Source organism: Heptranchias perlo, chromosome 1 (assembly GCF_035084215.1).
Source record: "Heptranchias perlo isolate sHepPer1 chromosome 1, sHepPer1.hap1, whole genome shotgun sequence".
Classification (NCBI taxonomy): Eukaryota; Metazoa; Chordata; class Chondrichthyes; order Hexanchiformes; family Hexanchidae; genus Heptranchias; species Heptranchias perlo.
Window position 1 is genome coordinate 60,934,879 of NC_090325.1, and position 26,207 is coordinate 60,961,085.

Here is a 26,207-nt window from a genome sequence, read left to right on the forward strand (position 1 = left end):
TTGGGGATAAAGCAAATTTATTTTAATGCATTAAAATGTATAGTAGTAAATATGACATTTGCATTATTTTCAAACCAATTTATTTTAAAAGACTCAGGCTGCTGTTTTCAGCTACAGACAGAATCTCAACATAAAGCAAATTGATGCAACATAAAGCAAACTGATGCAACATTCAAACTGGAAATGAGTACATTAGGATATCACAATCAGACATTAACACAACTACTCTTGATGAAAATAGCCACAGGTAAATAGGTGAACACCTCAGTTAAAACAGCAGATAGAGGAATTTGAAATCACTTCAAGTATTTGTTTGATAATATCGCACAGCATAATTTCAAGGCAATACTTTCCAGTCTAACATCTAGCATCTTCAGCCTTGCACAAGGTTAAAGGTTGTAAACAATTTTACAACACCAAGTTATAGTCCAGCAATTTTATTTTAAATTCACAAGCTTTCGGAGATTTTCTCCTTCCTCAGGCAAATGTTTCAAGAGCTCCATTTGCCTGAGGAAGGAGAAACATTTGCCTGAGGAAGGAGAAAATCTCCGAAAGCTTGTGAATTTAAAATAAAATTGCTGGACTATAACTTGGTGTTGTAAAATTGTTTACAATTGTCAACCCCAGTCCATCACCGGCATCTCCACATCAAGGTTAAAGGTGTTATTAGTTTACTTAAAACAGACTACATATAATAGGATAGCAAGTTCAAAACAATAATTCAATCCAGTGGTTTCACATTCATAAACTAGAAAAGCAAGATAGAGCTCAGAGGCTGTGTACTGTCTTTAACAGCTAACTATTATTCCAGTTAAATGTGGCACCACTAAAAGCAAAGACACAAGTGTTCTGCTGTACAGCAGAGTGCCATTTTATAAGTTCTCCAGGGGTGAGAGGAAGATCTAGATGGTAGTGAAGAGCGAGAGCAGCACTGAGACAGGGAAGGCAAGAAAATAAAACTCTGATAACAACCTCCATAGCCAGTTTGGTGTAGTTTTGTTTTTCTTCATTTTTTCTCTCCCTACCACCTCTCTTTGCCTGTAGTGCTGATTAAATCAGCTCTCCTTCCGCTTCTCAGCAAAAACTTCAATGCCCTTGGTTACAAACATTTGGGGAAGATGCACAAAAGTTGGATTCATGGGTTTTCTACTTGGGCCCGAAATAGAAAAATGCCTTTAGAGATGAGAATGGTGGAACACTAGCAGCTGCAGACCCAGTAGCTGCAATAATATAAAATACATACCCTTAGATATATTTTAATGCATGGAAACATAGTGCAGTAAAATATTTGACACATAAATGCACAAAGTATTCACTTAACTGCTGTTAGGCAAAACCAAATTACAACATTTTGAAGTATGATTATTGCATACATTTATGCATTGTGATAAAGACGAAATACATAAAAAAACATTTATGCTGCATGGCAAAGCTGAAGAATTATGGTCGTCATGAAGTGACTATATCTAACCTTAATAAAAGCCTTTTCATCTACAAGAAGCAGTAATTCCTACAACACAGCATTATTTTACATAATTGTTGCATTTACAGTATATTTCAGTAAATTCCTTTGGCCTTCAACTCATCCTGCACACGCGCCAGATAGGTTGGATCAGGATACCCAAACCTAAAAAACAGATTTTTAAAAAAGACAGCCATGAGCAATATTTGTAATCAAAACAAGATATTTATTCCACGAGCTAGGAGGATCTAAATGTCATGGGTCAAAAGTCCCCACATACTTCTTTATACACCAAGTTGCATTTTACATTTTGGGCATAGTCGGGCACTTGTCAACCACTTTCAACAACTTGCATTTATATAGCACCTTTAACATAGTAAAACATCCCAAGGTGCATTACAGGAGTGTTATCAAATAAAATTTGACACCAAGCTACATAGGAGATATTAGGACAGGTAAAGAATTATGTTTTAAGAAGCATCTTAAAGGAGGATAGAGGGGTAGAGAAGTGGAGAGGTTTAGGGAGAGAATTCCAGAGTGGAGCAAAGGAAATAGGGGGATGCACAAGAGGAACACAGAGTTCTTGGAGGGTTGTAGGGCTGGAGGAGGTTACAGAGATAGAGAGGGTCGAGGCCAGGAAGGGATTTGAACACAAGGATGAGAATTTAAATTTGAGGCTTTGCTGGGCCTAGAGCTTACTATAGGTCACCGAGCACAGGTGTGATGGAAGAATGGGACATTGCGAGTTAGGATATGAGTAGCAGAGTTTTGGATGAGGTCAAGTTTACGGAGTATGGAAGATGCAAGGCCAGCCAGGAGAGCATTGGTGTAGTCGAGTCTGGAAGTAACAAAGGCATGGATGAGGGTTTTAGCAGCAGATAGGCTGAGGCAGGGGCGGAGACAGGCGATATTATAGAGGTGAAAGTAGGTGTTCTCGCTTTCAAACAGGATAGGGACAGTGTTCCTCAAATCTTCACCTATGGGGCCTTTGTAGCGATGGCAAATGACCTGCGGACAAATGTGAACTATGTACCACATCACCGAATCATGCGCACTAAACTATCATTTGGCCTACAGGTTTTGCATGCTGGTGATTACTATGTTCTAAGAACGCTGGAATTATATGCCGAGTCTGCATATGCTAACAAAATAAATTTGACATGAGCATATCAAGTAAAAGCTTGCTTCTTGTTAGGTCTGTTTTGTGACCCAGATCTCAAGATAGTTAACCAGCACAAAATGTACCAGAGAGAGACTGGGGCAATCAAAATACCGTAGCTGCTCGACAGTGGCTTTGAAGGGCTGGTAAAGTACCTTCAAAGAATTGCCTCTGATTATACATATTTAAAAGGGTATATGCCATATAATTTGAAACATTATATGCATTTTAGTAGTTTGCTCACAAAATTTCTATCAGTATGCTAAATCATTTGTTACCATATTTTGGAGAACTTGAGCCAACAACTTTGCATTTTTTTCACAATGGCAATGCCATTACGTGACCCCACATAATGTATTCTGGGATGAATGACATTAATACAGCTGGGCTATCTTTTTCATACAGTATCTTATTTCATAGTGGGCACTTCCTAATAACAAAGTTCTGCAGATTTATTATACTGCTATAGAACATAAAACAGCTAGAATGATATAATCCTTCCCAGACTACATCTGTATAACATAGAAGAAACAGTGTTAAATATCGTCATTTGCCTAGTCCCAAAAAATAATATCAATCTTCCCATCCCTCAAATATCTATCCAATTCTACCTTCTGATCTTGGACTCATTACCATTTTGGAGGCTGGCTCCCTGGCACCCACCAGGGAGTCATGCTGAGCTCCACTGCAGGTTGGGGATGTAAGCAGCCTCCATGTGCCTGCTAAATTTTGAGGCCATGCTCTGTGGGCTCTTTTACAGGCCCTGGCTGCAAATAAAACTTTTCAGGGCTCCATCCTTAGAACGCTGGATGTCTGAGCTTAACAAGAATCCCAGCCGTTCATCATTTTAAACAGTCTAGACATGGGAAATACATCAGAGAATGTATTGCTCTGATTTGTATGTACTTGTCTGCTACTGAGCCAGTGGAGCGGGAAATGATGGGCGGAAGGGTATAAGAGAAGGCAAGTGGCACACAATACCAACTGTGGCCTAACCCTTGTCTTCGATAGATTTGTCATCACCTCGCTTTTGTATTCCGTACCCCTATTTATAGAAGCCAGAATTATATTTGCCCTTTTTCCACCTGCAATCCTGCTTTTAAAGAACTGTGTATCTATTCCATAGCTCTCTTTGTTCAGCCACTCCTCAGAGTTTTACCAATTCAGTCTTTTTCCCATTCCAGATGGTTTCTACCTAATAGCCAAGAGTCGTGGGCTTTCGAATAAATGAAACAGATGACACTTTCATGCCTTGAAGCAATATAATTGTAGTTAGAAAGGGTTACAAAAGGTGAGTTAGCTCTTTTTCACCAAGTTGTACCAGTAGACCACTACTAGAAAGCCATGAAGGAGGAATATTTCCGATGGAGGGTGTATGAGGAAGTGTGCTGATGACCCAGTTAACTAAAACAGGACTCATGAAAAAAGTATTTATAAGGAAAAGCCACAGATGTTGGAAATCTGAAATAAAAACAAACTGCTATAAATAGACAGTTGGTTGATCAGCATCTGAAAGGGAAAAGGCAGGTTATGGTGTTTTGGGTGTGTACTGTTCTGATGAAGGGTGCTCACCCAAATCACCATAGCCTACTTTTTCCCTTTGCAGATGCTCACTGATATGCTGTGTACTTCCATCAGTTTCTGTTTCTACTCATGAAAACAGGCCTGGCCTCATAGACTTCAAGCAATCCCACTGCTTTATGCCACAATTTAATATGGATTCCTTGAACTCTCTGGAAGAAAGACGACACAATTTGTGCCCCAAAAGCCCCTGATGTTCAAGAGATCTTTATGGAAATACATCCCTATTGTGGATATTGACACACTAGGGCCATGAGTTTAGCATGGCAGTGGGAACTCAGCGGGTGGGTAAATAGTCAGGTGGGAAATCCGGAAATAAATTGAGTGTGTCGGATTGAGCAATCGCAACTCAACTGAAGGCACTTAATTTTACTTGCAGGTTTCGCGTCTCCAAGCTGTACAGTGGGCGTACTGCGCACTTGCATGACATGATCTGAACTCCACGGTTTAAAGGGCCAATGCAAAAATGGATTTTGAAGGAGAAAGAAGGAAACATCAAGGTGAAAGGGCATAGAGCAAAGGCAGCACCCAGGTTCACCGACGCATCCCTTGAGGTTCTACTGGCTGGTGTGCAAACAGGAGGGTGGTGCTATACCCAGCTGATAGGAGGAAGAAACCTACTTCTGCCACCAAGGCGGCGTGGCTGGAGGTGGCAGAGGAGATCAGCAGCAGCAGCACAGCTCTTGGCTGCAGTGTAGGAAGTGTTTTAATGAATAACCAGGTCAGGAAAAGTGAGTACATTTGCTGATTCACCCACATGCTGTGTTGTACAATACCCCTCACCCCCCTTCATCACATAACATAACTCCTCAAACCCACTTAAGTTTCAGCATCAACCATCCTTCACTTTCTATGCACCTCGACTGCCCATTTATGCACCCACCAATGCCACTCAGCCCAATCCTGATGCAATGTGATGTAGCTGTCTGACAGTCACCCCCTGATGTGTCTCTTTCACTGTCAGCCTCACCCAAAGAAATGCATTCATAGGGTGAATACGTCACCTTCAGTCACTCACAAATTATCCCCTTGTAGAAGAGAGTGCAAAACGCAAGGGAGAGGACCAGAACTGGAGGTGGTCCACTGCATATAGTGAAGCTGGCAGATGTGGAGGAGGCGGCAACGGAAATAAGTCGGACAGTTGCATCTCTATCCATCAGAGATGGAAAGACTGGGAACCCGCAGATGGCTGGAGACAGAACTTTAACATCTTCCACACACATGATGGATTGATTTTATCAATGATTGAACTGTTTCAGACCTCAGTATGGTCATTGCAAAGATTGTCACTTTTCCAATGAATAATTAATTTCGGTTTCTGCTGTCTTCCAGGACCTTCAAACCTTCAATAAGAATCTGACGAAATGGAAGAAAGTGATTCCTCAGAGGAACTCATTCGTTCTGAGGGTGCACCGTCACAGGACATCCAGCCATGCACCAGCACAGGTACTCGCACTTCGGTGGGTCCTGTTAGACAGTTAGCTGGGTTGTCACCTGTGATTCAACACTCACAAGTGAGCACGAGCAGACATTGGAAGCAGGGGCAGCTGTGGCGAGTCTGCCTCGGAGGGTGCACTCCTCTCCTAGCTCTGTTCAGCTGGACCCAGATGCAGAGCCCTAGGGGCCATCATTGAGAAAGAGAATGATTGAGGTGCAGCAGCAACTTTGCGAGATAAGGGAAAATAAGGAATAAATTAAATGAACTACAGGTTCAAATTCAAATTGGAGGGTATGACATGATAGCTATTACTGAGACTTGGCTGCAGGATGGTCAGGATTGGGAACTAATTATACCAGGTTATAAGGTCTACAGGAGAGATAGGGAAAATGGAACAGGGGGAGGAGTAGCCTTAGTGATTAGAGATGAAATCAGTTCAATGATAAAGGGGGATATAACGAGAGGTAAGCAGCCAACAGAGACCTTATGGGTTGAATTGAGAAATAGGAAAGGATCTAAGACTATAGTGGGAGTTGTATATAGGAGCCCTGCCAGCAGCTCTGAAGTGCTAGATTGTATAAATGCAGAGATTAGACAAGCGTGTAAGAAAGGCATAGTGGTCTTAATGGGGGACTTCAACCTTCACATAGATTGGGAAAAGCAGACTAGCAACTGTCAGAAAGGTAGTGAATTTCTTGAGTGTGTCTGGGATAGTTTTCTGCAGCAGTATGTCCTAGAGGCAACAAGGGGGCAAGCCATACTAGATTTAGTAATGAGTAATGAACCAGATTTAGTTAACAGCTTAACTGTGCATGAACATCTATCCAATAGTGATCATAACATGATCGAGTTCAATGTAGTGTTTGAAAGGGAAAAAAGTGAATCAGCTGCTAAGATTCTAGACTTGGGCAAGGCCGACTTCAATGGGATGAGACAGAGACTGTCCACAGTAAACTGGGCAAATCTGTTAATGGGTAAAACGACTGATGATCAGTGGGAAATGTTTAAAGAAACATTTAACGTGATACAGAATCGGTTTATACCCCTGAGGGGCAAGAACTCTACTTGCCAAAAAAAACAGCCATGGACAACTAAAGAGGTAAGGGACAGTATAAGACATAAGGAAAGGGCATACAAAATGGCAAAAAATGAATCAGATCCTGGCGAATGGGAAAGATACAAAGATCAACAAAGGGTCACAAAACAGATAGTAAGGGCTACAAAAAGAGAGTATGAAAAGAAACTCGCAAGGGATATCAAAACCAATACGAAGAACTTTTATAGTTATATTAAGAAAAAGAGGGTGGTCAGGAGCAGTGTTGGCCCCTTAAAAACTGAAAGTGGGGATATTGTCATTGACAATGGGGAAATGGCGGACATGTTGAACAAGTGCTTTGCGTCAGTATTTACAGTCGAAAAAGAGGATAGCATGCCGGAAATCCCAAGAAAACTTATATTGAATCGGGGACAGGGACTCGATAAAATTAACATAAGTAAAGCAACAGTAATGAAGAAAATAATAGCACTAAAGAGTGACAAATCCCCAGGACCAGATGGTTTCCATCGCAGGGTTTTAAAGGAAGTATGTGAGCACATTGCGGATGCCCTAATTATAATCTTTCAAAGTTCTCTAGATTCAGGAACTGTCCCTCTAGATTGGAAAATTGCACGTCACTCCGCTTTTTAAGAAAGGAGAGAGAGGGAAACTGGGGAATTATAGACCAGTTAGCCTAACATCTGTTGTGGGGAAAATGCTGGAGTCTATAATTAAGGATAGTGTGACTGAACATCTTGAGAATTTTCAGTTAATCAGAGAGAGCCAGCATGGATTTGTGAAAGGTAGGTCGTGCCTGAGAAACCTGATTGAATTTTTTGAAGAGGTGACGAAAGTAGTGGACAGGGGAATGTCAATGGATGTTATTTATATGGACTTCCAGAAGGCATTTGATAAGGTCCCACATAAGAGAATGTTAGCTAAGATAGAAGCCCATGGAATCGAGGGAAAAGTACAGACCTGGTTAGGAAGTTGGCTGAGCGAAAGGCGACAGAGAGTAGGGATAATGGGAAGGTACTCACATTGGCAGGATGTGACTCGTAGAGTCCCGCAGGGATCTGTCTTGGGGCCTCAATTATTCACAATATTTATTAACGACTTAGATGAAGGCATAGAAAGTCTCATATCTAAGTTTGCCGATGACACAAAGATTGGTGGCATTGTAAGCAGTGTAGATGAAAACATAAAATTACAAAGCGATATTGATAGATTAGGTGAATGGGTAAAACTGTGGCAAATGGAATTCAATGTAGACAAATGTGAGGTCATCCACTTTGGATCAAAAAAGGATAGAACAAGGTACTTTCTAAATGGTAAAAAGTTAAAAACAGTGGATGTCCAAAGGGACTTAGCGGTCCAGGTACATAGATCATTGAAGTGTCATGAACAGGTGCAGAAAATAATCAAGAAGGCAAATGGAATGTTGACCTTTATATCTAGAGGACTGGAGTACAAGGGGGCAGAAGTTGTGCTGCAGCTATACAAAACCCTGGTTAGACTGCACCTGGAGTACTGTGAGCAGTTCTGGGCACCGCACCTTCGGAAGGACATATTGGCCTTGGAGTGCAGCGTAGGTTTACTAGAATGATACCCGGACTTCAAGGGTTAAGTTACGAGAAGAGATTACACAAATTGGGGTTGTATTCTCTGGAGTTTCGAAGGTTAAGGGGTGATCTGATCGAAGTTTATAAGATATTAAGGGGAACAGATAGGGTGGATAGAGAGAAACTATTTCCGCTGGTTGGGGATTTTAGGAGTAGGGGACACAGTCTAAAAATTAGAGCCAGACCTTTCAGGAGCGAGATTAGAAAACATTTCTACACACAAAGGGTTGTAGAAGTTTGGAACTCTCTTCCGCAAACGGCAATTGATACTAGCTCAATTGCTAAATTTAAATCTGAGATAGATAGCTTTTTGGCAACCAAAGGTATTAAGGGATATGGGCCAAAGGCAGGTATATGGATTTAGATCACAGATCAGCCATGATCTTATCAAATGGCGGAGCAGGCACGAGGGGCTGAATGGCCTAGTCCTGTTCCTATGTTCCTAAAATGTGTCACGCACACTCTCCACAATAGTAAAGAGGATGGAGGAGTCCACCTCCAGGATTAGCGGATTTTGGTATAGGTAAGTGCAAGAATGAGTCCATGCAGGCCATGACAATGGCCGTGCTGACTCTGGATGCCAATATGTCTGCCGCCTTAAACAGGCTGACAGATACCATATCCGTGGCCTTGCAACGCAGCACATCAGTTCACCAACCTACTGGCCAGCAGAGGTTGGGAGTGATGTGGTAATTTTAAACCTGCCATGGATGGTGATGTGCCTCCTCCTCAGATGTATGTGGAATAAATCCATTGCGCCCCCCTTCGTGATCTTGTCAGTTTGAGGGCCTCCAAAATGTAGGTAAATTTGTCTGAACACAAGAATTCTCAGTCGCAACAAAGAAATCTCAGTCTAAACACAAAGAACTCTCAGCCAAACATTTGTCTGAGAGAACTGAGTGGCCAAATGCAAACCTCACCTTTTATTGAGATGTGTTAATCACATTTAAAGGGCCAAATGAGCTTCAGCTGCAACTCACCTCCCTTTCAATGGCATGTTTCAGAAGCCACGGGAAACATGTTCCAATGTATTTAAATCCGTTTCTGTTGCAGAATCCATAAAAAGTTGAGTACCTAAAGTGTTTCAACTACCTGAATTGGCCCTTGAAATATCGGCCCGCTAGCTTTAAGTGGGGCCAGGACTTCCGGGTGTCTATTGAGCACACGCATCCTTAAACCTGGAAGTGGGCACGTTGGAGCCAGGATGCGGTCCCGTTCCAAAAAGCTGCTACTTTAACCTCCCACCCACCCACTCTTGGGGGTTAAAATTAACCCCTAGATGTCCAAAGTCATGGATTAGGCTTGACCTCATCATGGAGTTAACAAATGGAGATTTAAGGATGCTACCTAGCTGAGATGATGCATGCTGATAAAACTTTAACAAGATAGATTTAAAGTTAGAAGATGGAGGCTGAGCAGCTGCATTTAACGCTGGAAATCAAGCAAGTGCAGAAATGGTGCGAGTGACAGGGGCTGGCGTCCAGTGGCAGCAACAGGAAAACAGATGACACAGAGTGGGATGAACTTGCAAGAACATCACAGGTGAGTGATCAGCTGCTCAATCAGCTGTAATTTTGAAAAGTGATTTAAAACAGCAAGAATAGCTGACAATGAAAAAATCTGAAGATTCCAGTTAATTGGGTCAGCAGTTTGAAATGAGACTGGATCCAGTCTTCCATGTACAGTTCCTACCTCTCTAATAGTGTTAATAGAGGTGTGAGAAGCTATCTATGCAGTGTGTTTCATTATTATACAAATCACAGTTATTCAACCTTACTTTGCTACAGTTACTGAATTACACCTCTAACATTTCAAATAAGTTGCATTATGGTACAATACGTACTGCTCATCTACCAGAAAATCCTATGGGGAGAAAGATACTCAAACTACTACACCGTGCTTTTGATCAGTTAGATCAATTAAAAATTGTTAACTTTTACTTGAACAGACTATCTATTCAACTTAAACGATCTGGCAGTGGCAGAAAACGGGCAGTAGCGGATTGGCTGCCCATTATACGCCTTGACTGATTTTCCTTTGCATTGAAAGCATTGGAAAAGAAAATCAGGCAGGTGTATAGCGGGTGGCCATTTTCCACCCCTACCAAAAGTTAAAATCAACCCAAGCAGTCTTAGGATTTGTGAACTGCTGCAGCCTATTCACTTATCAGGCATTGACCTTAAATGGGCTCCACTTTAACATCATACTTACATTGATGGTCCTCCCAGCGTATTCGTTTTGTGATGAATATCATTCCATGTTACCACATCACTTCTCCCTGTAGTGCTGGATGTTCCAACCGTGAAGATCAGTCTTTGATTGAAGGCACGCTGTAGTAGTCTGAGTACCCTCCTCCCCTCAGAATTGTCTGGTAGATAAGCAGTACGCGTTGTACCAAAATATCGTTGGCCAGGTCGAGGATGCTGTACCTATGATTTATACAAAGTAATGTTAATAAATTACCCACATGCTTTATTAAAACTAATTTTAAAAAGTAAAAGTGAACACAGCTGACCCCGTTCCCCCGATAACTTAACAAGTTTACCCAGTGAGCAATCGAGCCAAAAGGATCAGGGAGATCCCTGGTTTGTATTGATTTAGCTAATCTCAGCCAGGGGGCGTGGTAAAAATACAACACTTGGCCACAGTGTCCTGGGTTAAGGGTGTGGAAAAAATGGCCAGAGTTTGTCATTGGATGAGAAGGGGAAAAAATGGTGAGAAAAATAAATATAACTCTGAGATAACTGCCAATTCCATCCATAAAGGAGAATATCTTGAGTTGTTTTCACTCTAAACTGATGGGAAACAATTCCAGATATAACTGGTTTGCAGCTAACTCAGCATCTTCTGCTTGGCTCCTAGGGGCTATGAATATCTCAGCTGCAGCTAAAACTGGTTTGAGGACACCAGTCTGCCACCTCAGGTCAGAGGGATAAGTGAATATATGGGTACAGTGCACAACTGTGTTCATTAACTGTGATGAGCTGTATCTTCTGAATCAGGAGGAATAGTTCTGGTTACTGAACAGGTAATATACAACATTTCCACAAAACAAACCTACAGAACAGTTTAAAAAAAAAAGGAAAAATCCATAGCAAACACACATGTGTTAACCACGTAAATTTCCTACTTCTGAAGAAAATCATTTAATTATATCCCATGTGGAGAAAGAACCTAATTCATTTCCGACATTGCCAACACCAGTGATCCACCTGCGAGAGCCACAATTTCCAATATTAATTTACTCCTTGTAGTTCACACTAGAGATTTAAAAATGCAGCTCTTCACATTTTGTAATTTGTCACATGAATCACAAATGTTAAAAAAAAATCCAAAAATAGTCGGATCTATGAATGACTCAAGTTTTGGTGAATTTTACCTACAATTTGAAATGACTTTTTTTTAATCCGATACTATGCTGCGTATTTGCTTTGTGGAACTGTTGAATACTACTTGTTTAGTAACCAGAACGATTGGGCTTCCATAGCAATAGAAGTTTTTTCCTGATATATAGGTAGGAACTGATAAATCCCATGGCTCCAAAATTGCTCAGGGACGTTATTCCAGCAGTTACACCAGGGTCACACCCAGTGATGCCCTCGAGTGTTGACTCTGCCAGAGGGCGAAAGCTCCTAATTAGCCTGGGCCCAGCAAGCACTCATGCCACTATGGTTGCCTATCAGCCCACAGAAGTCAAAATTTCAGTGCCGTCTGGATTGGGGGGGTGGTCCAATTGCCCGCACCCCCTTCAGCTCCCTTACAGAAGTGGGCCAACAATAATTATTTTTTTAATTTAGCTTTCATTCGGGAGTCACTATTAATGGGAGCCCACTTGTGCACTTCTGGAAGCCAGCATTCCTTCACACCCTGATCAAAAGGGAGATAATAGAATATGAAAGTAACCTAGCAAGAAATATAAAGACAGATTGTGAGAGCATCTACAAGTATGTAAAAAGGAAGAGTAGCAGCAAAAATAACGTCCGTCCCTTGGAGGCTGAGGCAGGAGAAATTATAATGGAATCAGGAAATGGCAGAGATGTTTAACAAATATTTTGTATCTGTCTTCACAGTAGAAGACACAAAAAGCATACCGATATCCCCACCATCACAGAAGCCAGTCTTCAGCCAATTCGATTCACTCCACGTGATATCAAGAAACGACTGAGTGCACTGGATACAGCAAAGGCTATGGGCCCCGACAACATCCCGGCTGTAGTGCTGAAGACTTGTGCTCCAGAACTAGCCGCGCCTCTACCCAAACTGTTCCAGTACAGCTACAACACTTGCATCTACCCAACATTGTGGAAAATTGCCCAGGTATGTCCTGTCCACAAAAAGCAGGACAAATCCAAACCGGCCAATTACCGCTCCATCAGTCTACTCTCAATCATCAGCATTGAGTCATAGAGTCATACAGCATGGATAGAGGCCCTTCGGCCCATCGTGTCCGCGCCGGCCATCAAGCCCGGTCTACTCTCATCCCATATTCCAGCATTTGGTCCGTAGCCTTGTATGCTATGGCATTTCAAGTGCTCATCCAAATGCTTCTTGAATGTTGTGAGGGTTCCTGCCTCCACAACCCTTTCAGGCAGTGAGTTCCAGACTCCAACCACCCTCTGGGTGAAAAAGTTCTTTCTCAAATCCCCTCTAAACCTCCCGCCTTTTACCTTGAATCTATGTCCCCTTGTTATAGAACCCTCAACGAAGGGAAAAAGCATAGTGATGGAAGGTGTCGTCGACAGTGCTATCAAGCGGCACTTACTTACCAATGACCTGCTCACCGATGCTCAGTTTGGGTTCCGCCAGGACCACTCGGCTCCAGACCTCATTACAGCCTTGGTCCAAACGTGGACAAGAAAGCTGAATTCCAGAGCTGAGGTGAGAGTGACTGCCCTTGACATCAAGGCAGCATTTGACAGAGTGTGGCACCAAGGAGCCCTAGCAAAATTGAAGTCAATGGGAATCAGGGGGAAAACTCTCCAGTGGCTGGAGTCATACCTAGCACAAGGGAAGATAATAGTGGTTGTTGGAGGCCAGTCATCTCAGCACCAGGACGTTGCTGCAGGAGTTCCTCAGGGCAGTGTCCTAGGCCCAACCATCTTCAGCTGCTTCATCAATGACCATCCCTCCATCATAAGGTCAGAAATGGGGATGTTTGCTGATGATTGCACAGTGTTCAGTTCCATTCCCAACCCCTCAGATAATGAAACAGTCCGAGCCCGCATGCAGCAAGACTTGGACAACATCCAGGCTTGGGCTGATAAGTGGCAAGTAACATTTGCGCCAGACAAGTGCCAGGCAATGACCATCTCCGACAAGAGAGAATCTAACCACCTCCCCTTGACATTCAATGGCATTACCATCGCCAAATCCCCCACCATCAACATCCTGGGGGTCACCATTGACCAGAAACTTAACTGGACCAGCCACATAAATACTGCGGCTACAAGAGCAGGTCAGAGGCTGGGTATTCTGCAGCGAGTGACTCACCTCCTGACTCCTCAAAGCCTTTCCACCATCTACAAGGCACAAGTCAGGAGTGTGATGGAATACTCTCCACTTGCCTGGATGAGTGCAGCTCCAACACTCAAGCAGCTCAACACCATCCAGGACAAAGCAGCCCGCTTGATTGGTACCCCATCCACCACCCTAAACATTCACTCCCTTCACCACCGGCGCACTGTGGCTGCAGTGTGTACCATCCACAGGATGCATTGCAGCAACTCGCCAAGGCTTCTTCGACAGCACCTCCCAAACCCGTGACCTCTACCACCTAGAAGGACAAGGGCAGTAAGCACATGGGAACAACTCCACCTGCACGTTCCCCTCCAAGTGCACACCATCCCGACTTGGAAATATATCGCCATTCCTTCATCATTACTGGGTCAAAATCCTGGAAATCCCTACCTAACAGCACTGTGGGAAAACCTTCACCACAAGGTCTGCAGCGGTTAAAGGAGGCGGCTCACCACCACCTTCTCAAAGGCAATTAGGGATGGGCAATAAATGCTGGCCTTGCCAGCGACGCCCACATCCCATGAACGAATAATAAAAAAATCCCAGAAATATTGGGGGACCAAGGGGCTAATGAGAGTGAGGAACTTAAAGTAATTAATATCAGCAGAGAAAAAGTACTGGAGAAATTAATGGGACTAAAGCCGATAAGTCCCCTGGACCTGATGGCCTACATCCTAGGGTTCTAAAAGAGGTGGCTGCAGAGATAGTAAATGCATTGCTTATGATCTTCCAGAATTCTCTAGATTCTAGAGCAGTCCCAGCAGATTGGAAGGTAGCAAATGTAACCTTGTTATTCAAGAAAGGAGAGAGAAAACAGGGAACTACAGGCCAGTTAGCCTGACATCAGTCGTCAGGAAAATGCTGGAATCCATTATTAATGAAGTGGTAACAGGGCACTTAGAAAATCATAATATGATTAGGCAGAGTCAACATGGTTTTATGAAAGGGAAATCGTGTTTGACAAATCTGTTGAGGATGGGTAGATAAAGGGGGAACCACTGGATGTAGTATATTTGGATTTTCAGAAGGAATTCGATAAAGTGCCACATAAAAGGTTGTTATGCAAGATATGAGCTCATGGAGTCAGGGGTAACATATTAGCATGGATAGACAATTGGTTAATGAACAGAAAATAAAGAGTAGGGATAAACGGGTCATTTTCAGGATGGCAGGCTGTAACTAGTGGTTTGCCACAAGGATCGGTGCTTGGGCCTCAGCTATTTACAATTTATATTAATGATTTAGATGAGGGGACCGAGTGTAATGTATCCAAGTTTGCTGATGATACAAAGCTAGGTGAGAAAGTAAGCTGCGAGGAGGACACAAAGAGTTTGCAAAGGGATATAGACACGTTAAATGAGTGGACAAGAAGGTGGCAGATGGAGTATAATGTGGGGAAATGTGAGTTTATTCACTTTGGTAGGAAGAATAGAAAAACAGAATATTTTTTAAATGGTGAGAAACTATTAAATGTTGGTGTTGAGAGAGACTTGTGTGTCCTCATACAAGAAACACAAAAAGTTAGCATGCAGGTACAGCAAGCAATTAGGAAAGCAAATGGCATGTTGGCCTTTATTGCAAGGGGGTTGGAGTACAAGAGTAAGGAAGTGAGGCCACACCAGGAGTACGGTGTACAGTTTTGGTCTCCTTATCTAAGGAAGGATATACTTGCCTTAGAGGCAACGAAGGTTCACTTGATTTATTCCTGGGATGAAAGGGTTGGCCTGTGAGGAGAGATTGAGTAGAATGGGCCTATATTCTCTGGAGTTTAGAAGAATAAGAGGTGATCTTATTGAAATATATAGGATTCTGAGGGGGCTTGACAGGGTAGATGCTGAGAGGTTGTTTCCCCTGGCTGGAGAGTCTAGAACTAGGGGGCACAGTCGCAGGATAAGGGGTCGGCCATTTAAGACTGAAATGAGGAGGAATTTCTTCACTCAGAGGGTTGTAAATCTTTGGAAATCTCTACCCCAGAGGGCTGTGGATGCTGAGTCGTTGAATATGTCCAAGGTTGAAATAGATAAATTCTTGGACTCCAGGGGAATCAAGGAATATGGGGATCGGGCAGGAAAGTGGAGTTGACTTCAAAGATTGGCCATGATCTTATTGAATGGCAGAGCAGACTCGAGGGACCGTATGGTCTACTCTTGCTCATATTTCAATATGTTCTGACACCTAATCCAGATCCCAGTGAGGGTAGAAAATTAGTAACTCCCAATATAGGGAGTTCCTGCCTCCAGCCACACACGGCACCATGTTGGGGGCATACAGAGGTTCCACCCCTACAAGGCATGACCCTCCAGGAACTACCAATTAACGACAGGGCCTAGTGTATCCAGGTCCCAGCCTATTTGCCAAGCCTTCCAAGTCACTCCCACCAGAGGCATGGAAGGCCAGAACATTTTTGGGGCCTAGCTATTGAACATCCTTCCTTGCACTGTTCATTAATGAGATTATTAAACTGGTGGGCGGGGGCATTTTAATTTCAAGGGTTACCACACCGTTCTTTAACCTCTAAGGTTTCGGTTTGAATCTAGCCCAGGATATGGAGCTGAAAGTATTGTGTTTCTGCCAGCTGTAACATTATTAACATGGGCAATCTCAGTGCCTAATAGATGAAGATATCCATCGGAAAATTGCTGATAATTTAGCACAAGTTGCCAGTCTCAGAAAGGCCATAAGGACTGCTGAGATGGAAAATGGGAAAACACCTATTGATACATTAGATGGTGCCAAGACTCACTGTGAGGAGGGAGATCAGTTCTGTAAACAACTGTGATATCAACAAACCACAAAAATATTTAAACTTTTTTTGCCGTGTTCTCCATTATACAGATATTCAAGCATTTGTTTTACATTGGATGTAAATTCCAATGCCTTATATTCACAGCACTAACCCCTTTAGCTCATCCTGAATTTTAACAGGTAGGAATCCAAGGAACAGAACAAAGTTCACAGCATGGCTACACAAATCACATGTTCCTGAAATAGAACTAACTGATATAATAGGAACGTATTTTGTTATAAACAGGCAGCTTTTACCCGGATAAACTGGAAAACTGTTGTGACTAGTGTAAGGTATCACATCTTTAGCTGACAATGATATGGCTATAGCAGGATAATTACTCACCCCCTGAATGCCATCTGATATTGTATAGCATATCTCAATGGTTTCACAATTTTCATAACCAGGAAGACGTATAGCCAAGTTCCTGGAAGACATCTTGCCATCATCAGGCTGAGTACCTCTTATCTCACCATACACTTCTCCACATATAGGACAGGCAGACTTGGTTTTAAAAGCCACTTTTATGCATTCCTTACAGAATGAATGTTTACATTTTTTTAAGATCTCTCGGTCTTCAATTTCTTCCAAGCAAATTGGACAGGTTTTATCCTCATCTTTTGACTCCAGTTTACTTCCCGCTGCAGCTAAATTTGAATTAGGTTTGTATTCTGGTGGTAAAGGTGGCCTCCTGTTTGAATCTGTACTAACAGGCACTGCACAGGTAGCAAGTTGGCTGGATTTGAATTTATTATCCTGCCATGTATTAGAACACAGGGCTGCCTCTGCTTTCTTGACTTCAGTGGGCTCTCCCATTAAATAAGTCTTTGTATCCTTTAAAGTAACCCAGACTTTTGGAAATTTCTTTTGCAGAAATGCTTGCAAGTCATTTTTTGTTATTCCTCTGCCTAGATGAGTAAGCTCTACAGTTTTAAAAATTAAATTTGTACCAACTGTTTGATACAGAGTGATAAATTTCTCAGTTGCTCCCGGGCACTGTAATCTAGTCTTCTTTTGTAAAAACTGGACTTCAACGATATCTTTTTTAGATGAGTTCTTTTTAAGGGAGACATCAAAATCTTTCTCTATTTTCAGTAGATAGTTCCTATAAATCGCTTCAATGTAATTCAAAATCGTTTCATCTACTGAAACACTTGAATCATGAGGAGGTTTCAGAGATGCATAAGCTATTGCACCAGTAGATACTGCATCAGGGAACCTTGTAGATTCTGCACCAGAGAAGGCTGTAGATTCTGTGCCAGAGGACGCTGCTCCAGAGGACCTTGCAGACTTTGTTCCAGAGGACCTTGCAATCTCCGCTCCAGAGGACCTTGCAATCTCCGCTCCAGAGGACCTTGCAATCTCCGCTCCAGAGGACCTTGCAATCTCCGCTCCAGAGGACCTTGCAATCTCCGCTCCAGAAGACCTTGCTTTAAGTTTCAATAACTCTGCGTGAATCTTATCAATCTGTTCAAATGAATCCGTAACTTCATAATTATTTACACCATTCTGGCACTTTCTGAATAATTTGCTTAATTGAAGGATGGCTAATGCCTCATTTTTCTTGTCCTTGAAGATGCCTACATCAATGGTTGCACTGACTTCAGAAAATATCTGAAAGAAGTAAAATCCAATGATAAATATACAATTCTCACTATTGTACCATTTCTAGATGACAGTTATATTTAGCAATGGGAAATAAAAAATTGGCAGTAAGTTTTCCCCTATCTCTCCTCTTCCAGAATGTGGTGAGACAATCAATTCTGGGATTGATTCTACTTAATCCAGTGCCCATGACTTTGTTAAGCCCTCTTGTTGCTCAGTGGGTAAATGCTCCTAACTTGTGTGGTACTAAGTCATACAGATCAAGAAGTTCCTGTCTTTGGTTTGCCCTGAATTATCTGATCTCAGCATGGTGATGATGGGCCACTACAACTGGCTTCAGTACGACTAGGCTACAGTCACGATGCAGCAAGGAGGGAAGTGAAAGGTGGGAAGAGGAAGAAAAATAAATCAATCAGGATTTACGCTTCTAATCACTCTGCAGTTAATGCAGCTGGTAGGGGCAGGATTAAGCTCCGTTGTTGCGACTTTCATAATCAAACAGCTAACAGACTTTTGTTGTGCAGGGTCACACTAGAGGAATGATTATTTGGATGAAGTACTGGGTAACTGCTAGTTCCCAATGCAATCATCCCTAGTGTAAATCACCTCCTTCAGAAGAGAATTGAAGACAGAAAACATAAGATGTTTACACTTCACAAAACTATTACTAGAACTGACTACAATTCTCTTCTCCTGATATACTATGAAGAAAATACTGCCAAATGGAAAAATATTTTTCCTGCTATACAGAAACATTTTCCTGCTATTCAGAAACAATCAGACACTGTTGATGATAGACAAAGATGTGCCTTGTTCAGAATGTGAGTTTATTGCACAACAGAATAGAACACCACTGAACAAAGAGGCTTTCTTATCAATAAAATAGAAACCATTTTTAAATTCCAAACGACTCTTCCTCTCTAAGGTAAGCAGGACAGAGTCAAAAAAGCAAAAGAAATTGGCATCAGTTTGGACACAACAGTCAATAAATGATCAGAAAATCATTAGCACCATAAATTGGGTATGCTGACTTCTGTGCCTGATTCTACCATCTGCGATTTCAGCAAGTGATACTGAGGGGAGACTTGTCCAGCAAAATGTAGTCTACTGTTCTATCTATGAGGGTAATTCTGCAATCCTGTGCTCTCAACGCTGTTGCCCAATTCTTCGACCCATGCTCCCCACAAGCACAGCTCCCACTTGAAGCACAGAACCCTGTTAGAGCCTAGCATTCTATTCGCCTTTTTAACTCCTTCGCCATATTGTCTGGGCATTGAAATTGACATGCATTTCTCCCAAGCCTCGTTCTTCAATAGAAATGAAGATCGGGAAAGATGTAAAACGTGCGATAGTGAATCACAGGGGGAGTGAAATTGGGCCGTTTAGCGTCCGTTTTTTAGGCACTATGGGATCAACTAAGCGTTGAAAACGTGGTCCGAGATGCGTGCGCGCACTTCCAATGGGAAGTGCGCAGGATGCCATTTTGGTAAAGAGGTTTGTGCACGCACCCCTAATGACCGCCGGCAGCATGCAGAGTAGGAAGATTATGATGCAAATCAGTGTGCAAAGCTGATTTAAAGGGACTGTTGTGATTTTGGAACTCCACACTCCATCCAATGCACTGTTTTAACCTTGCACAGCCTAACGTGACATAAAGGACCCCCCACCCCAGCGCTATTTAAAGGGATCATGCAGGAGTTACAGGTTAGTTGCTGGATTATTTCTTCTGCCTGCTGGTTTTTGGAGGTTTCCTATACTTGGATAAAGTTTTAAAAATCTACAGGGAAAGGACTGGCAGAGGGCACTGGTGGAGAGGCAGGGGTAGGAGTAGGAATGTTACGGTAGCATAGTGGTTATGTTACTGGGCTAGTAATCCAGAGGCCTGGACTAAAATCCAGAGTCATGAGTTCAAATCCCGCCACGGCAGCTGGTGAATTTAAATTCAATTAATTAAATAAAAAATCTGGAATTAAAATAGAAGTATCAGTAATGATGGCCATGAAACTACCGGATTGTCGTAAAAACCCATCTGGTTCACTAATGTCCTTTAGGGAAGGAAGCCTGCCGCCCTTACCCGGTCTGGCCTATATGTGACTCCAGACCCACAGCAATGTGGTTGATTCTTAATTGCCCTCTGAAATGGCCTAGCAAGCCACTCAGTTGTAAAATCTCGCTACGAAAAGTCATAATAAGAATAAAACCGGACGGACCACCCGGCACCGGACACGACAACGGCAAAACACCAAGCCCAGTCGACCCTGCAAGGTCCTCCTTGCTAACATCTGGGGACTTGTGCCAAAATTGGGAGAGCTGTCCCACAGACTAGTCAAGCAACAGCCTGACATAGCCATACTCACAGAATCATATCTTTCAGCCAACATCCCAGACTCTTCCATCACTATCCCTGGGGATGTCCTGTCCCACCGGCAGGACAGACCCACCAGATGTGGCGGTACAGTGATATACAGTCAGGAGGGAGTGGCCCTGGGAGTCCTCAACATTGACTCTGGACCCCATGAAATCTCATGGCATCAGGTCAAACATGGGCAAGGAAACCTCCTGCTGATTACCACCTACCGTCCTCCCTCAGCTCATGAATCAGTCCTCCTCCATGTTGAGCACCACTTGGAGGAAGAACTGAGGGTAGCAAGGGCACAAAATGTACTCTGGGTGGGGGACTTCAATGTCCATCACCAAGAGTGGCTCGGTAGCACCACTACTGACCGAGCTGGCCGAGTCCTGAAGGGCATAGCTGCTAGACTGGGCCTGCGGCAGGTGGTGAGCGAACCAACACGAGGGAAAAACTTACTTGACCTCGTCCTCACCAATCTACCTGTCGCACATGCATCTGTCCATGACAGTATTGGTAGGAGTGACCACCGCACAGTCCTCGTGGAGATGAAATCCCGTCTTTGCACTGAGGACACCATCCAACGTGTTGTGTGGCACTACCACCGTGCTAAATGGGATAGATTCAGAATGGATCTAGCAGCTCAAAACTGGGCATCCATGAGGCGCTGTGGGCCATCAGCAGCAGCAGAATTGTATTCCAGCACAATCTGTAACCTCATGGCCCGGCATATTCCTCACTCGACCATTACCAACAAGCCAGGGGATCAACCCTGGTTCAATGAGGAGTGTAGAAGAGCATGCCAGGAGCAGCACCAGGCGTACCTAAAAATGAGGTGCCAACCTGGTGAAGCTACAACTCAGGACTACATGCATGCTAAACAGCGGAAGCAACATGCTATAGACAGAGCTAAGCGATTCCACAACCAACGGATCAGATCAAAGCTCTGCAGTCCTGCCACATCCAGTCGTGAATGGTGGTGGACAATTAAACAACTAACGGGAGGAGGAGGCTCTGCAAACATCCCCATTCTCAATGATGGCGGAGTCCAGCACGTGAGTGCAAAAGACAAGGCTGAAGCGTTTGCAACCATCTTCAGCCAGAAGTGCCGAGTGGATAATCCATCTCAGCCTCCTCCCGATATCCCCACCATCACGGAAGCCAGTCTTCGGCCAATTCGATTCACTCCACGTGATATCAAGAAACGGCTGAGTGCACTGGATACAGCAAAGGCTATGGGCCCCGACAACATCCCAGCTGTAGTGCTGAAGACTTGTGCTCCAGAACTAGCTGCGCCTCTAGCCAAGCTGTTCCAGCACAGCGACAACACTGGCATCCACCCGACAATGTGGAAAATTGCCCAGGTATGTCCTGTCCACAAAAAGCAGGACAAATCCAATCCGGCCAATTACCGCCCCATCAGTCGACTCTCAATCATCAGCAAAGTGATGGAAGGTGTCGTCGACAGTGCTATCAAGCGGCACTTACTCACCAATAACCTGCTCACCGATGCTCAGTTTGGGTTCTGCCAGGACCACTCGGCTACAGACCTCATTACAGCCTTGGTCCAAACGTGGACAAAAGAGCTGAATTCCAGAGGTGAGGTGAGAGTTACTGCCCTTGACATCAAGGCAGCATTTGACCGAGTGTGGCACCAAGGAGCCCTAGTAAAATTGAAGTCAATGGGAATCAGGGGGAAAACTCTCCAGTGGCTGGAGTCATACCTAGCACAAAGGAAGATGGTAGTGGTTGTTGGAGGCCAAGCATCTCAGCCCCAGGGCATTGCTGCAGGAGTTCCTCACTGCAGTGTCCTAGGCCCAACCATCTTCAGCTGCTTCATCAATGACCTTCCCTCCATCATAAGGTCAGAAATGGGGATGTTCGCTGATGACTGCACAGTGTTCAGTTCCATTCGCAACCTCTCAGATAATGAAGCAGTCCAAGCCCGCATGCAGCAAGACCTGGACAACATCCAGGCTTGGGCTGATAAGTGGCAAGTAACATTCGCGCCAGATAAGTGCCAGGCAATGACCATCTCCAACAAGAGAGATTCTAACCACCTCCCCTTGACATTCAACGGCATTACCATCGTCGAATCCCCCACCATCAACATCCTGGGGGTCACCATTGACCAGAAACTTAACTGGACCAGCCACATAAATACTGTGGCTACGAGAGCAGGTCAGAGGCTGGGTATTCTGTGGCGAGTGACTCACCTCCTGACTCCCCAAAGCCTTTCCACCATCTACAAGGCACAAGTCAGGAGTGTGATGGAATACTCTCCTCTTGTCTGGATGAGTGCAGCTCCAACAACACTCAAGAAGCTCGACACCATCCAAGATAAAGCAGCCCGCTTGATTGGCACCCCATCCACCACCCTAAACATTCACTCCCTTCACCACCGGCGCACTGTGGCTGCAGTGTGCACCATCCACAGGATGCACTGCAGCAACTCGCCAAGGCTTCTTCGACAGCACCTCCCAAACCCGCGACCTCTACCACCTAGAAGGACAAGGGCAGCAGGCGCATGGGAACAACACCACCTGCACGTTCCCCTCCAAGTCACACACCATCCCGACTTGGAAATATATCGCCGTTCCTTCATTGTCGCTGGGTCAAAATCATGGAACTCCCTTCCTAACAGCACTGTGGGAGAACCGTCACCACACGGACTGCAGCGGTTCAAGAAGACGGCTCACCACCACCTTCTCAAGGGCAATTAGGGATGGGCAATAAATGCCGGCCTTGCCAGCGACGCCCACATCCCGTGAACGAATAATAAAAAAAAATCCTGAGAGAGCAGCAGGTTCATGCTCCATTGCCACCTGCTGCTGCCTCCTGTTACGTGCCACCTTCTCATGCAAGAATAAGGGAAATGTGTCGGTGAGTGTCCTGCAAGATGTTTGGGTGATGTGGCTGTCATGGCTGAGTAACTACCAATGTATGAGAACTATGAGTTGTGGGTGTGAGGCTTGCAACAGAGCTAAGTGTGTGATGTGAGATAAAGCATATGATTAGAATGGTTGAGTACTGATTGAAAGAGATCGTTGGTAGGTGGGTGATGAGGGTGCAGTGAATTGAGTAGTGGATGAGGCTAGTGGTGCAGTTAGTATGATATGCCACTTGAACCTTGAACTCACTCACCTTAACAACTCATGTTAAATCACTGAACTTATACCTGCACTGCATTCATGTTCCTGAAGCTATGCTCCTGGCATTTACCCTCTCCGCTACCTCTGCCCACTACCCCCTGAGCATATGTCTCCACCTCTTGCACTAAGGCCTCCAGTGCATCATCAGAGAAAATGGTGCACGCTCCCTCCCAGGCGTAGCCATTCTTCAAAGTATTACAGCACAGTTTTGAAATGACTCCTACTATTTCTTGCAGCCATAATGCATCTCCCCTTAAAAGGTGCAGGCTGTCTTTAAGAAGTGCGAGCCACTCCCGAAATAGGGGCCCCCGCTGATGTGTGCAGCTAATCAACAGCGCAGTTAGAACTAACTGCACGCAATAATCATTTAAAACAGCAAGCAGCACAAATGTAACATGCTGTCTGCATTGCAACAACGGGGCATGGGTTAATCATATTACGCACCCGTTTTCAGGGGTTATTTTTTTCTTTAGGTACAGCATAGGAGGAGGCCATTCAGCCCATCGTGCCTGTGCCAGCTCTTTGAAAGAGCTATCCAATCAGTCCCATTCCCCTGCTCTTTCCCCACAGACCTGTAATTTTTTTCTTATCAAATATTTATCCAATTCTCTTTTGATAGTTACTATTGAATCTACTTCCACCACCCTTTCAGGCCGTGCATTCCAGATCATTACAAATCGTTTCGTAAAGAAATGTTTCTCATGTCGCCTCTGGCTCTTTTGCCAAACATCTTAACTCTGAGTCCTCTGGTTACCGATCCTTCTGCCACTAGAAACAATTTCTTCTTATTTACTCTGTCAAAGCCGTTCATGATTTTGAAAACATCTATCAAATCTTCCCTTACCCTTCTCTGTTCTAAAGAGAACAACCCCAGCTTCTCCACATAACTGAAGTCCCTCATCCCTGGTGCCATTCAGCTAAATCTTTTCTGCATCCTCTCTAAGGCCTTGACATCCTTCCTAAAGTGTGATGCCAATTTAACCCCCCACTAAGTCAAAATCAGCCCCAAAGAGTGGGCAATGGGCAGAATAAAACTTCCAGATAGCGTAGGCCAAAATCCTGTGAGCCACCAAGAAACAACTGGCTGCAACAATGGGCAGATGATCAGAATCTCCCTAGATGGGCCGAAGGGTCCTCCTCACCCGTCTATTATCTTACAAAGACCACACAGGAGCCTTATGGCAAGAGATCCAGCAAAGCGCTGGGAAATCCAGAACTCCATCATCAATGGAGCGTAAACAACATTAAGAGCTTCACAGGAGAGCTCAAACCAAGTGGGGTGAACACTGATGGACAGAGTCACCCCACACACACACACACACGGAGCTGGAACAAACGCTGCAAACCCAAGGCACAGATATTCAACTGCTTGCGTTAATAGAAATTGCGACAAAATGCACCGCACCTCCATTTGAAGCCCCCGAACCGACCAGGAGTCAAACCAGAAAAACAGCAAAAAAAACCGACCCGCTCTCGGCCCCTCGCTTCCTCCTGAGCGCCGATTGGTTCTCTGCTGTCCCGCCTGCGCCCTCCTCTGCCCCATGATTGGTCAACCTGCCCGTCAATCACCCGGGCTGGGTTCCGGGCAGAGAAAACGTCGTTGGAAAGTGCAGAGTTTTGCTTTCGGTCTCGTTTATCGGCAGTTTATCTTTGAAATTTTAAAGTGAAACTGTTTCCCTCTCCTATTTTCAAAATAACTTCTTCGCATCGCTTTACTCAGCCCTTCAAGAGAGAGAGAAAAAAAATCCAAGGGCAGGCCCGGGTGTAGGGCTTGAATTTAGATTTTTCATGTAAATAATCCCAAAATAAATATTGGTATTTCTCCTTTCTGTAGAAAGTGTTTGTTGGTTAGGCCTTTGAAAAGTGATGGGAAAGGGCTGAAAATCGTATTTCAGATTGATTAGAGGCAATGGTGGTGAAGTTCCTAGGACCTTCTCCTGCTCTGCTGCAGTAACATTGCTGGAATTTTTAAAATTCATTCATGGGATGTGGGTGTCGTTGGCGAGGCCGGCATTTATTGCCCATCCCTAATTGCCCTTGAGAAGGTGGTGGTGAGCCAACTTCTTGAACTGCTGCAGTCTGTATGGTGAAGGTTCTCCCACAGTGCTGTTAGGTACCTTGTCCTTCTAGGTGGTAGAGGTCGGGAGTTTGGGAGGTGCTGTCGAAGAAGCCTTAGCAAGTTGCTGCAGTGCATCTTGTAGATGGTACACAGTGCAGCCATGGTGCGCCGGTGGTGAAGGGAGTGAATGAAAATAAAAATTGGGAGAGATGTGAAAGAGGCTGCCTACTAGCTAGCACCCATTTTACACGATCGCATAAAGTCAAAATCTACCCCAAAGTGCGCTAAGTGGGATGTCCACCACACTTCCTGTGAAGTTACAGCGGCATAGCGGGAGAAGCACCGAGGAAATTCACCTCTAATATGGGGCATTTGCTTACGGGAACAATGTGTACTCACTCATGTAGCAAAACAACTGGATGTCCTCAAGCGTGTGGTGAT

At 44.1% G+C, this 26,207-nt stretch overlaps 1 protein-coding gene across 1 annotated transcript; it reads right to left on the reverse strand.

The window, feature by feature from the left end:
- si:dkey-3h3.3 (uncharacterized protein LOC100144568 homolog) lies at nucleotides 1-25,193 on the reverse strand. The gene is made up of 4 exons (XM_067985605.1): nucleotides 25,113-25,193; nucleotides 16,946-18,214; nucleotides 10,510-10,727; nucleotides 1-1,627 (listed from the first exon to the last, which is right to left on the reverse strand). Exons 1-4 carry the CDS (start codon nucleotides 25,116-25,118, stop codon nucleotides 1,558-1,560), a joined length of 1,563 nt encoding a protein of 520 aa, XP_067841706.1. The 5' UTR covers nucleotides 25,119-25,193; the 3' UTR covers nucleotides 1-1,557.
- Nucleotides 25,194-26,207: the final 1,014 nt, after the last annotated feature.